Below are 15110 nucleotides of genomic sequence, written 5' to 3' on the forward strand. Positions count from 1 at the left end.
AACGTGAAAAAAATGCAAGATGATTCTATGAAGGCCATTTTAAAACAAAGAAACAAACCAGTTTTTTTCAGCTTATTATGATCATGATGATCATTGAGAAACTGATTATGTTCAATTTGTATCAGCACTGTTACAAACATTCTTACTATGTGCAGAGGACATAGCAAAGCTGTGTCTGGGACTATGCTGAAAATAGACAAAGGTACGAGAAACATACTCTCTTTGATGATAACCATGATTTCTTGTCCACCTAAACTGTTGCTGACCATGGACTTCTGGCCAGGCAGATATTGTGAACATGACCCAGACATGGCAGCTACCTTTGCATGGAGCTCAACCAACACCATGACATAATCAGTCACAAGGTTAGGCTGGTTGTGATGACCATATCCATGGCTTATCAAGGTTATACTACAGATAATATGGCTGTATATGTACAATGGCCATGATATAATTCTACAAGGTTAAGCTGGTGATTTGTGTGCGTCTTTATGAGCAATGTAGGCTGTGAGGTTTTTGTCCATGGTTGTGGTTGTTGATGTGGTATTGGACTTTTGGCCCAAAATATCAGGTCGTTAGGTCTATAAAAATCTAAAGTCTAATTTCAGTAAATTTCAAATATGTATTTTTTATTTCATCTCACGATTTGCGTAATTTGTTGTCTTTTGTAGTTTTTTAGATAAATTTCCAACAGGTTTTAATTTAAGTTCTTTATATTGTGTATTTATTTGATAGCGACAATAAATGAGTTTGTTTTTTAACATTTTACTTATTTGTTGTTGGCGAAATATAAGTATATCACTCCTTTTTTCCAATTTCAATACATTGCAGTTGGTGGATTTCTAAACCAAGTTTTAAGAAAGTCTGACATGAAAGGTTTGTTTAAAAAAAACTATGCAAACTATGTATTGCGGCAAAATCAAATGTAGAACTTCCGCATCTTGTGTATTCCTTATTATTAATACATATCACAACTTTATCAATGAGCTGAGATTCTGTGATTACTATCGATGTCATGATTGACAATCAGTAAATATCTTGACTTCAGCTTGCATCATATTTTTATTTTTAAACAATCAACTTTGATTAACAAAGTAAAGTATATTTATCATGTTTATAACTTAAAAACTATGTTTAAAAAAACGTGAAAAAAATGCAAGATGATTCTATGAAGGCCATTTTAAAACAAAGAAACAAACCAGTATTTTTCAGCTTATGATCATGATGATCATTGAGAAACTAATGATGTTCAATTTGTATCAGCACTGGTTACAAACATTCTTACTTTGTTCAGAGGACATAGCAATCATCAACAATGTTTGGTGTGTCACAATAAGGGTAATATTAACACCCTTGTATGACAATACATATCGTATCACCCTCAATATGGTTACAGGGCTTGATTTAAGGAACTTGATTTATCTTGCAGCATGTGTACATCAAAACCATTTTGCACCAAACAAAACCAGGTTGCACCCTGGTCCCATAAAAGTTTGAAAGTTGAAACAGGCCAGTCTGCTGCTAGTCACAAATCATTGACGCACTGCTGTAAAATGTAATAGGAACATGTGCACATATTCTTGAAGTACCCACAGTTTGATGATGTAACGCCTGTTAAGAAAGCTTGACAAATTACACGTAATACAGGGATTGGTGATGTGGTATGGTGAATAAATATTAGCCGTATTGAGTGTGTTCAAAGATCATTTTATATGGACAAATAAGGGTTAGTCAGACAAATTTGAAATTTTTGACATGCACTTGGTGCACGTAGACATAAATATTAGGATGCATTTTTCAATAATATAGCTAAATCAAGCCCTGGGTTACAAGCCTATCAACAAATGATCAGTGTACATGGTTGGACAAGAGCTTGTCCACTAGACTGTCTCTAACACTGGTCAGGACCACGCCAGGAAAGCCTATGTTGACACTTCGTGTTACCGCCGGAAACAACAGTGTGCCATGTTGTTTACCCAGTGCTTTTTTTATTGTTCTAGTTTTCTTGGGTCAACAGTTGTGACAATGTAGATCTAGATTGTAAACAGCGCATGTGTGCTTGTTGGAAGGGACAATACCACTTTGGGTGTCAAGGTTTCTGTAAGAGGATTCATCACGTGGATTTTTTTTCACCTGTGACACAGGATCGGAGCTTGCCTCCCCGTTTGACTTGATTGATCTCCAGCAGGTTGTTGTTTGTTTTCATATCAAACATCGCACCAGGGCTGGAGATCACACGAGGTAGCCAGACCCAGAAGCCCCAGACATCCATTTAGAACTGACTTTCAAATCAGGACTATCAACCCATGAGTATCAGTTGAGGAATTTGGTATTTTATTATTTAATATTATGAAATGTCTGTTGCCCTAAGAAATTGTGGCAGTTCTTATAAATGGCCTCTAAAATCAAGAAGTATAGACTTATATTTTTGTTTTTTTAACAATGCTGTAATGTAAAATATATCATGAAAGTGATAGTACAGGCAAACACTGTTGTGTTGAAGGGACCTGCATAAATAATTTGAGTTTTCCGAGGTTCTACACAACCAAAAAGTATGAATAAAGAAGGAATATGGAGGGATCAAGCTGTTACTTCTAGACAACTGTAAGTTTGACACATCAAAGTTGGACACAACAGTGTTTGACTGTATAATGAAGAAATATCACTAACGTTTTGCTCCAAACTTAGCTTTGTGATCTGAGTAGCCGAGGGGTACAGTTTGGTGGGAGACATGGATGAAGGTACAGAAATGTGTACCAATGTATGAATGAATTCTAAATAGAAATTAGTAGCTGTTTTATTGTAAATATCATATATTAGGAATAAATATTGCATTATGCAAGCATTTGGCGAGCGTAATACATATATTATATTCCAAATAGAAATATGTGATATATACAATACAAAAACACAGGGGTAATAATTTTGTTATCATATAATGTCATTCTTAAACTAATCAAATTTGAAGCTATTGTGCTATTCACTGTAGAAACCATGTAGGAATATATAAAGCCTGGTTGAACTACCCTATTTATGATATAGTGCCAAATGATTTGCAGCTAATTTTGTTTACGTGAGCACTCACACATCATGATGCCATTATCTGATCATTTACAGAATGTTGTGCAATAGTTTTTGAGCAAGTAAATACTACATCTATGTACAGAGGTTACTAAGAGTAGTTCCTGTTGGGAGATCTCATTTGCATATTTAGCCATTGAATGATAAATAATATCCATAAGTTCATTAATAATGTGTATGATTGGCTAATATTTTTGCAATTTATATTATTTTAAGATTTATGCCAGAATAGGGCTGGAAAATGCAGACAATCCCATGACTCTTTAAGAATTTTTTCAACAAAATTTGAAGCTTGCTGCACTGAAGATGGCGAATTTATTTACCCAGCCTCCTATATTTGTAAAAACATTACATGATCGAGACTTTCAAAAAAGAAGCTGATGTCAGCTTTATTTTTTCATTTTAATGTCTCCTCCCACTTTTGACTTCAACAAATAGAATCAGTGATTCAGCAAATAAAAAAATAATGGCCGAAGGTTATTTTTCTATTACATTGAGTGTATACCATGGTATACCAACATAATAGGATTACTTGCTTCAGAGCATGGAGAAGAATGTATGTGGAAGAAATGCTCTGTAGAGAGTATGAGAGTCAGTCCAGGCCCTCGATGGGCTTGATTGTGTGTCCGTTGAACGAGAAAAGATAATCTTGTTAACAAATATGTATAAAATAAAACATTTTGTCTACAGAAATGTAAATGAAATAGGTTTATTGATGGTTGCTGCAAACTTCATGTTTACAATTATACAAGGATTTCTGTCCGCAAATGATTCCTGACATTTAGGAACCAGTATAATTGCTAACGTTGAAAACATGAGCAGTAATGACCACCATGTTTGGCCCATGCTTGAGAGAACACACATGATGTTCCTGTGACAACTTATTTAAAGTTTCATCATTTGTGTTGAAAATAGACACTGAGCCAACACAGTAGAATACTGAATTTAATAATACAATTCAGCATCCACTTCATCTTGTACAGGGTGATGAACATCAATATTCGCATTCCTTAACATCTCCACAATAAGGATACAATATGGCCTCGTCGCTTTGTTTACACCTGGAGAATGATCACTTGTAGGTCACATCTGGTTTCTGGTATTGCCATGCGGCACGTCGCAACGCCGTCGCCCAACTGACATCAACAATTGAATTGTGTTGTACAACATATTCAGAGCATGGGAAGAATTGCTCCATCATGCATTATGTAAATATTGCCCTGGACAGCTATTGTTGTTGAGGGAGGTGTAGGAAGCATGGCTAGGTTCAGGTGGGTGGTCAGAGTGTTTTGGTGTATGTTAGCATTTTGCTGTCTTTCAAGATTCAAATTTAACCTCTTTTTATGTTTTGAATTTTGTAAGTGCTCAAATATTTGTTAGAAGTTCATCTTTGGCTAATATTAGTAATTTTGGGGCCTTTTTATGATGTGGCTGATATTTGATCAGTGTAAACTGACAGTGCTAGTATGTGATCAGTGGTGATGGGGTTTCTGTCAGTCATTTGTCCATGTGCCTGTATGCATGGTGAGGACTGAACTCAGAACACTACCAAGCCAGTATCATGTTCACACAGTTTGTTCTGCTGTGTACATGTCTTTTGGGGTGGTATGGTAGCCCAGCGGTTCAAAGGTTTGCTAGTCAAGGGTTTGATTCCCCACATGGTTTCTCACTCACTCACTCACTCACTCACTCACTCACTCACTCACTGACACACTCACTCACCCAAACTCACTCACCCAAACTCACTCACTCACTCACCCAAACTCACTCACTCACTCACTCACTCACTCACCCAAACTCACTCACTCATGCTGTATTATGTATTACTGTTGATGGTAAGTAAGTGCCTTGTCTTTAAATAAAGTATGACAGACAGCTTTGTTGTCTTTGTATTCTGAGCCGGTAGTGGTTAAAGCGTTCGCTTGTCATGCCGAAGACCCGGGTTCGACTCCCAACATGGGTACAATGTGTGATGCCCATTTCTTGTGTCCCCCAATGTGATATTGCTGGAATATTGCTAAAAGCGGCGTAAAACCATAATTACTCTTTGAATTCTAATCATGTAATTCTTGTATTATTGAAATTTGTATAACAACAAGTCTTTAGTGAGTGTCTTGTCTTGAAACAAAGTATGACATACAGCTATGCCTTTGAATTCTAATCATGTAATTCTTGTATTATTGTAATTTGTATAACAACAAGTCTTTAGTGAGTGTCTTGTCATGAAACAAAGTATGACAGACAGCTACGGCTGCCCAGACTCCTCTGTTGGGTGACAACTGTTTAGGTGGTATGATAATCTCAGTAGCTTCCGCAGCCTTCCAACAAACTCCCCTCTGCTGTAAACCAACAAGCTCATTGTGTTGAATCTTTAAAGAATGTTTACAAAATTCTTAAAGAAAATGAACTAGACATGGAATGATGCAATCGTTATTTGTGGACAATCTAAGTGAAAAACTTATCATATTCAAAAGCAAATCTTTTGGGGAAATCAAGATATGATCAATTAATCAGGTTTATCAGATTATTATATTACTTAATATGTGAACATTCCAAGAAAGACTATTCAAATGAATATGTATTGATATAAATTGAAATATTCTGAGCTTTTTTAGGTATTATGACATTTGCAGTTAATAATCTCCTATTTACTGCACTGCACAATTAATCAAAGTAAACATGGTAACAGTGTTAGTTTTGCTTTCATAGATAACTTCCAACAGTATTAACCCTGCAATTGCTCTGTAGACAAACACTGTCACCATAATCTCAGTATGAGTATCAGAAAGCCAAAGGAAATGTTTCTTGAGTTTTCCAGCAACACTCTCCAGTTCATAACTCTTTGACCCAGATACCCACCATACAATATGTTGACATGGTAGACTATGCTGTAAAAATCTTATTATTGTCCCAATATTTCAACTTTGTGTGGTAGTAACCTCAAACATGTAGTGATAAGAATTTAGTATGTATTAGGCAGGGTTCAAATTTCAAAGGTCAGATTATAGAGGGTATTTTTTCTGATATTTTATGTTTGACCAAACAAAACCAGACTAGTGTGTACTATGTGTTTATTAAGGGGTCATGCGTCACCCTGTCGTCTAGTAGTGTCTGTGCTCAGTGTCATTCTGTAGGCTTGCTATGGTCCTATTTAAATGGGTTCGAATCCCAGATTTACCCTGATAATGATCATTGGTTTTTCAGCACCACAACCATACTCATTGATTTCACCAAAGTAAGGGGTAGTAGGGAAGCCTTGTGGTTAAAGCGATTGCTAGTCAAGCCAAAGGCCTTGGTTCGAATCTTCACATCAGTACAATGTTTGAAGCCCATTTCTGGTACTCCTGTGATATTGAGGGAATATTGCTAAAATTGGTGTAAAACCATACTAACTCACTCACTCACTCACTCACTCCAAAGCGATAAACATACCTGACCTGTATCAACTGAAACACACCTCACTCCCTTCAGACTAGACTATAGTATGGAACCAATTAGTAACTGTCAGCCTTCAAATAAAATCCAGTGATGGTAGTCATCATTGTCAGTAGCATTTGAAGGCTATACTTCTGAACCAGTTCTCAATGCTTCAACTTGCTATAAATCAGAACTAAATAAGACTGACAGAAAATGTACATATAGTAAACATGTGTCATTCAAGCAGGACTTGCTACAAATTATGAAGTTTACACCAGTCCTCTAGACTAGTCTTCAAAAACCTGGAAGTCCATAAGTGATCAACCGTGACTGTATGTGCTGGCTACTACCAGTATCGAAGACGAGTGAGTCATTTGCAGCTGGTGCCTGGCTGAAAGTAATTAGATGTATTCTGTAAACCATTGACCCAGTATTTTATTATTTTTATAATATGGTGCAACTAGGCTCCTGAAAAAGGACTGATCCCCAACTCCCATATCTGGTCCCTTGGCACTGAGAGATTTCTAATACCTGACCCATCTTCTCCCTGTAAGTCTTCAAGTCAATACGAAATCTCATCAGCAGAACTGTAATTGAATTGGGGTCACTTGAATTTGTGTCTCTACGAGTCTTGTGTCGAAAAGTGAAACTGAAGAAAATTACTCATCGTAGTATTGACCACCTCTGTGGTCTAGTGGATAGAGTAGTGGATAGAGCGTCTGCCCAGACAGCGTAAGGTTATTATTTCAAGAAATGAAGACATGGTAATAAATATGACAGTAGCTTCATTGCAAAAACCTGCTGGGAATCAGGTAAGAATATAGGTCCCCAGCAACCTATGCTTGTTGTAAAAGGCGACTAGTGGACAGGGTGTTCAGGCTCGATGGCTTGGTTAATTGTATGTCATCTATTCAAATTGTGTGTATCATGATATCAGACACTGGACTGCCTGGTCCAGATGCAATTTCACAGGCCGCCATCATATATGTGGAATATAGCTGAGTACAACAATAAACGTGCAGTCAATTGAATTATGTTTTATATAGAATCGGCATAAAAGATCCCCCGAACTGTACATGTTCGAATACATGTGAAAATGCATATCAGTATCTCATGGAATGTATATTGTTGAGTCATCAGCGTGAAATTATGTTTAACAGCTTTAAAAATTTGAAGAACTTGTCCCCCAATCCCCTTCACTTCTTGTGAATAAATATGTTTAAATAATTAAATAAAAAAACAGCCATAAACAAAATACATACCCAGCGTTAGAAATACTAGTCCTATAGTCCTTGCCAAACTGTCCAATAGTTAAGATATCAGGACTAGTAGAAATTTGCCCTTTTTAAGGGTTTTGGTTTATGTTATCATTGTAAGACTAATGGACAACAACAAATCATTTCAATATGTTGTATGTGATGTGTTTCAGGCCAAGTGAAGATATTTCCTCCAAGTCACCTACACACAGCATTCAGGAGGTGTCTTCTAAGCCTCCCCCGGGCCCCTCGTCCGTCTCCACCAAGAAGGGCCCTCAGCCAGCTCAGGGTGGGGACTCCATCAAATATGGAGAGCTCATTGTCCTGGGGTAAGGACACCTGGGTTAACTCACGTTCTGGGCAGACTGTAGCCATGTTTCATAATCATTTATACACATGAAGATACGGGTTAGAATTGGTCTTCATAAACCCATGCTTGTCTTAAGAGATGACTAACAGGATCAGTGACTTGGCGAGCATGTCATTGTATCCCTGTTGGGTAGATCGATGCTCATGATGTCAATCACTGGATTGTCTGGTCCAGACTCGATTATTTACTGAGTGCAGCGTTAAACAACAAACAAATCATAATCATTTAATACAACCTTTACGTCGGGACCATACCTGTGCTCATCAGGGGTAGACATTTGTCATATCAAACTAGTCCATACCACATTACAGACAAGTGGTTTTGTACAAAAGTTGACTTTTAAGAGACCTGTGAAGATCTGGGGTAGAATAGGTCTTCAGCAACCTATGCTTGCCGTAAAAGGCGACTATGCTTGTCATAAGAGACAAATAATGGAATCGGGTGGCCAGGCTTACTGACTTGGTTGATGCATGTCATCGTATCCCAATTGCGTGGATCAATGCTCATGATGTCAATTACTGGATTGTCTGGTCCAGACTCACTTATTTACAGACTGCCGTCATATAGCTAGAATATTGCTGAGTGCGGCTTTAAACAACAAACCAACAAAGAGACAACAAGAAGTTTTTTCAGATTAGCCTCAGACAAAAGGACAAGTGGTCCTGTCTTAAATGGTGAAAAGTCCACCACCCGTACTACTGAAGGCTTTCCTTTCTCTGCTTCGTTCATGCAACCAGAAGAGTTTAACGTGTTGGGTGTTTGCAGGTACAATGGGCACCTGCCTAGTGGTGACAAGGGGCGCAGAAGAAGCAAGTATATCCTGTGGAAGAGATCCCGAGCAAATGGCGTCAAGCCCTTCCGTAAACATCTTGTCACTAGTCCCCAGTCCTCCAAGGTAAGGGTAGCAGCATCTAGTGACTGCTTCACTGAAGTTGCCTTCTATCAGGATGACTTCATTTTGTCATTTTGTGTGGTTCTGTATGGATTGATCATATGAGGCACAACATGGCTTTCACAAGGGTTTTAGTGTCAGCATGACATCAGTTCCAATGAATCACTGTCACTCATTCTTTCATACTTAATTTGATGCTGTGCTCAGAGAAGAACCAACCTGCCGTAAATCCTGGAATAAACGCCAGACATTTATACATTTTCATAGGTCCCATGGACAGGTAATATGGTGATGTTTACATATAATGTAAGCATTTATTACAAGGCAGAGGCTCGTTGGAGCTGGCATTTATTCAAGGCAGGCGTTTATTCAAACATTTATGGTAGATTTCTGTGTCAATCATTGTGTCCATCTTTAGAAACTTACCATTGTATGACATAGTACTCAAGAATGAAATGCACGGTTGTAAGCTCTCACAAACTAGTCCACTGTATTACTCCATGTATCCGTCGTAACAAACAAACAAACTTACATTTAGCTGTTCCTAGCTTTCTGTGTTAAACTATTCATAATCAGTTAACGGGATTGGGTGGTCAGGCTCAGACTTGGTGATGCATGTCATCGTATCCCAAGTGTGTGAATCGCTGCCCATGATGTCAATCACTGGATTGTCTGGTCCAGACTCGATTATTATTCAATCTGCCGTCATATAGCTGGAATATTGCTGAGTGCGTCGTTAAACAACACACAACAACAACGATCATAATCAGCACGGCTTGCCAATGCCAGGAGTAACAGCAGAGTTGTCTCCCTTGGATTCTCACAGTTTACTCAAGAAAGTATAAAAAATGGACACTTAACATTTTACTTAAATTAAGTTGTTTATGACATCTTTTATTCTACTCAGTCCTGTTGACAAACGAAACTGTAGTATTCAATGCTCACTTGGGGTGAGTTTTGGAATTTACGAATTGTGATCATTTGTGTGTGTGCAAGGTGACATTGCATTGTTGTTCTGAAAAAGTAATATTTTCTAACCTACAGTGGGTGGTTTGTTTGCAGGCAGTACAGGATAGTGCCCAGCACTCGGTCTCGTACACTCTCTCTAGGAACAAGGCTGTCATAGTGGAGTACAAGCAGGATGAGGATACCGACATGTTTCAGGTAACTTCTTGTTGTCATAGTAACACCTATACCTAGACAACTATTTACAGGTCACCATCATAAAGCTTGAATATTGCTAAGTGTGTCATAAAACAATAAACAAATAAATTCTGTTTCCTCTTTGATAATATCTTTATTGTTATGTACGGATCAAGTTATCAGGTATTTGCTCTCTTTTAATATAGATTGGCCGATCTTCCGAGAATCCAATTGACTTTGTTGTCATGGATACCATTCCTGGGAATCAGCGAGGAACCACAGAAAACATAACTCAGAGCACAATATCCCGGTTTGCATGTAGGATACTTGTGGACAGAAACCCACCATACACAGCCAGGATATATGCTGCTGGATTTGATTCAGGCAGAAATATTTTTCTGGGTGTAAGTTTTTCATGATTTTTAGTGAAGCAGATGAATAGTAGCGTGATTCAAGTGATGATGCAAGCATTCAACTTTAAGATCAATGTTTATGTTTTGTGTAGATATTTTTAGACACACTTGGGCCTAAAGATACACATAATGTATTCAAATCATTAATTAGATTTACCTGGATCTATCTTTTTTCGAGCCTAGTACTAATTTGGTGGGGGGAGAGGGGGTCCAAGAACATGACCATGGGGGCCCGTACTGTGGCACTTGATGTCCAAGAATTTTACTGATGTCATTTATCATGTTCAATCACTGTACATGCTCATAGATTACTGCCTTTAGCCTATTCATAGGTGAGGAATTCAACCATACGTTTCGGCTTTCTGAATTCAGCCATACGTTTCTGCTTACCACAGGACCTGCAATGCAAGTTATCTGTGTCCATTCTCAGTTTATATGCATATAGGATGAAATACTAAACCTGTGTTGTGTTTCAGGAGAAGGCAGTCAAGTGGTATGCGGGAGAGGAGATCGACGGCCTGACCACCAACGGTGTGTTCATCATGCAGCCGACGGGGGGCTTCACGCCTTCTGCCAAACCCGGCGTGTGGCGGGAGGTGTCTGTCGGGGGAGGGGTGTTTCCACTCCGAGAATCTCGGCCTTCACCACTTAAAAGTTGTCAGGTAAAAACCTTGGCAGAAATATCCTTTAAAGAGAAACCCACAGCTCTGGTCCAGTGATTGATGTTATTAGCAGCATCCTACACCATGGGGCTATGATGGCATGTCTGATTGGTCAGTAAGAGGGGCATAGAAGTGACATAACCCATAATCACCACTGGTTGCGCCTAGTTCGGCAAGGGTGTTTACTCCCTTGCCTCAGGAAGATGATTCTAACTGGGAATACCCCACAGGGCAACCAAGCCCAGTAATCTATAGTATGTCCAGCAGAGTACAATATTGTACTGAAACATTTCCCCAACAGTAAATCTGTGGATGCCAAATAATTTTCCCATTTCTATATCACTAACACCCTTTCCTGTTAGATTCTGATGCAGTTTGGTGTCTTCACGTTCATAGAACCAATCAGATTACTATTGTTATATGTGGAAAGGTGCATGTGATGCATGGATTTTGTATTACATGTAAGGAGCTAGTGTATTATAACTAGTCACATGACCTAACATGGTGACGTTCCATGGAATCGAGAGCTGTCATAACTAAACTAAGTTCTAGGTACTAGTATCTATGGTGAGGTAGTTAATGATGTATGTGGATAGCTGTTGAAGGCGGCAGATGTAATATGGCCAGGTTGTAGGAAATACCGTTTTGAGTCACACAAAGCGTTTGTTGAAGTTTGTTGAAGCGTTGATCTGAGTTGTCGACAAGAGATCACAATGCCAAGCGCAGATATAACAGTATTAATCTTGTGCTCAAAGGTATCCCCTGTTAACATGGGTATATTTCACACAGATCATGAGTCGTGAAAGTAAAACTTCTGACATTTTGTTGTTGCAGATATTAGAAGAGGACAACATCCTGCGTGACGGAACGCTAGTTGACCTGTGTGGAGCGACACTTGTGTGGAGATCAGCCCTGGGTCTCATCACCTCACCTGTATGTTTAGTTTTCATGTGTAGCAACTTTTTGTAGGTCAACTAAATACAAGTGCAGGTGTTGGCATGTTCAAGTTTTGTATTCAACATTTTTTTTAGTATATTCCCTTGTTAAATGAAAGACACGTTCAATGCCATGACATTATATTGTGTAGTTAGCTCATGTAAAGGGAGACAACTCAGCAGTAAGTTAGATCCTGTTGGAAAGTTAAGCTTATCAACTTGTTGATATGGTCATTCTGTTGACTATTATATATGTCACAAGAGCTTAGATATAGATTCATTGCACACTTTGCCTTACGCACAACAGCCTGACTTAAAGGAGTTGTCACATTTCTTGGCCAGTACTTTCTCCATGGTAGGAGCCCTGATCCTTGTACTGAGTTTTGTTTGTTGCAGAGTGAGCATGAGTTTGAACACATGGTGCGACAGATCAATGCTGGCCGGCCTCAGTGCCCAGTTGGCCTCAACACTCTAGTGTTGCCGACACGAGGCTCACTCAACCTGCGAGAGAGGCAACCCTACGTGTATCTCAAGTGTGGCCACGTCCATGGGAAGCACGAGTGGGGACAACAGGATGCAGACGACACTCGGACATGCCCTCTTTGTCTTACTGTGAGTATAAACACTACACAACCGTAAGTAGTGTAAACAGCTAGGACATGCCCGCTTTGTCTTACTGTGAGTATAAACACTACACAACCGTAAGTAGTGTAAACAGCTAGGACATGCCCGCTTTGTCTTACTGTGAGTATAAACACTACACAACCGTAAGTAGTGTAAACAGCTAGGACATGCTCTCTTTGTCTTACTGTGAGTATAAACACTTCACAACCGTAACCAGTGTAAACAGCTAGGTTGTACCCTCTTTGTCTTACTGTGAGTATAAACATTACACAACCGTAACCAGTGTAAACAGCTAGGTTGTGCTCTCTTTGTCTTACTGTGAGTATAAACACTACACAACCGTAACCAGTGTAAACAGCTAGGTTGTACCCTCTTTCATTCCCAGACTAATTCTACGATTCCATTATCGCGGAAAGATTTGCTGAAAATGTAATTTACCTCACAACTGCAGAATAAAATGCGAAATTTTCCCGTTCTTATCAATCAAAATGCTATTTTTCATAATTTAAAAAAAAATTCTATACATTTTTGCACTCACATGATGCCTAAACGTTTAAAATGTGATTCACACATACAAAATTTGAATCCTACAATAAAACAATTTTTTTTATAAATTTCTTGTCACTTTTAGATGTTCTTGTAGTATTATGACTACATAAACTTATGTTTACATCAACCATAAATACATATGAGTGATACTATGGATATGAGTTTGTGTTACATTATCAGGTGGAAATGGTTGTTTTTGCTGCAGAATTTGATAATTTTACCAAAGAATTTTGGTAATTTAACTACAGAATTTGCCTGAAACTGCTCTTTGTCTTTCTATGAATGATTATAAACACTAAACAACTAATGTTAACAGCTAGGATGTGCCCTGTTTGTCATGCTGTAAGTATATTCACTATATAACTGTACCTGTATAGTACCGTAATTAACATAACCATCACCCCTTCCTTGACACTAGGATATGCCCTTTTGTCTCACTGTGAGTGTATATCCACCACATTTCCATAATACATGTAAACAGCACCCCTCCCAGACACTAGGATATGCCCTTCTGTCTCACTGTGAGTGTATGTCCACCACATTTCCATAATACATGTAAACAGCACCCCTTCCCAGACGCTAGGATACTGCCTTCTTGTCCCGCCCTCAGTAAGCACACCCTCCCTAAATACCACACCCATTTTCTTAATGCGAAAATATAAGCAGACACACACATTACATAAAGAGACATCTATGGAAATACAATAGGACGAATAGGTAAACAATATCCTTAGTTTTTGTCACATAGGTTTGAAACTTTCTTGCATTTTTTCACAGAAATAGTTTACTCTGCAATAATATGAATTTAATATGTTTTGAATGCTAACAGTTTTTGTTGCCCTTCTATAACCTGTAAAATGATGGAATTCCTAAATATCAAGGTTGGATATTAACAATTACCAGTCCAGATTTTCTATGCGTGTCCTCCATGTGTATAAACCTTCACTCGTGCCTGTCCATGTGTATAGCTGGTAACCTGTGCCCATCCTACCTGTTTAGCTTGTAACCTGTGCCCATCCTACCTGTACAGCTAATAACCTGTGCCCATCCTACCTGTATAGCTAGTAACCTGTGCCCATCCTACCTGTACAGCTAATAACCTGTGCCCATCCTACCTGTATAGCTAGTAACCTGTGCCCATCCCACCTGTACAGCTAGTAACCTGTGCCCATCCCACCTGTACAGCTAGTAACCTGTACCCATCCCACCTGTATAGCTAATAACCTGTGCCCATCCTACCTGTATAGCTAGTAACCTGTGCCCATCCCACCTGTACAGCTAGTAACCTGTACCCATCCTACCTGTATAGCTCATAACCTGTGCCCATCCCACCTGTACAGCTAGTTACCTGTGCCTGTTGTGTTACAGGTGGGACCCTTTGTGAAGCTGCAGATGGGATGTGAGTTGAGCCTGTACGTGGATGCCGAGTCTCCCACCTATGCATTCATCCCATGTGCACATGTGGCCTCGGAAAATACAGTCAGGTAAGCCACTTCTACCAATAGAGAAGAATTATTACTGTATAACTAATACCCTGTGCCGGCAAAAGTGCTCACTTTGTAGATCAAACTTTGTTAACCAACAGACACATTTTTCCAAGATGTAGTCAACACTTTTATCAATGTATGATCAACTATGACACATAGAAGGGCCTTTCAATGATGAATGAGTTGTCCCATGCAGAGATTTATATCCATGTTCACAGAGGCTGATTTTTCTGCCAAAGATCTACAGCATATGTTGGAATCAATACCAAAATTTGATTTGT

The 15110-nt window shown here is 38.8% G+C and overlaps 1 protein-coding gene across 1 annotated transcript in view; it reads left to right on the forward strand.

Moving 5' to 3' along the window:
- Positions 1-15110, forward strand: part of LOC139443075 (protein pellino-like) — a 41758-nt gene that overhangs the window by 13610 nt on the left and 13038 nt on the right. The window contains exons 2-9 of the mRNA XM_071224005.1: positions 7928-8083; positions 8890-9019; positions 10079-10180; positions 10366-10563; positions 11049-11234; positions 12069-12167; positions 12566-12781; positions 14711-14826. Of these exons, the coding sequence (XP_071080106.1) occupies positions 7928-8083; positions 8890-9019; positions 10079-10180; positions 10366-10563; positions 11049-11234; positions 12069-12167; positions 12566-12781; positions 14711-14826 (1203 nt within the window). The remainder of the gene's footprint in view (positions 1-7927; positions 8084-8889; positions 9020-10078; positions 10181-10365; positions 10564-11048; positions 11235-12068; positions 12168-12565; positions 12782-14710; positions 14827-15110) is intronic.

The sequence above is a fragment of the Haliotis cracherodii genome, unplaced genomic scaffold (assembly GCF_022045235.1).
Source record: "Haliotis cracherodii isolate W230 unplaced genomic scaffold, xgHalCrac1.p SCAF_5, whole genome shotgun sequence".
Taxonomy (NCBI): domain Eukaryota; kingdom Metazoa; phylum Mollusca; class Gastropoda; order Lepetellida; family Haliotidae; genus Haliotis; species Haliotis cracherodii.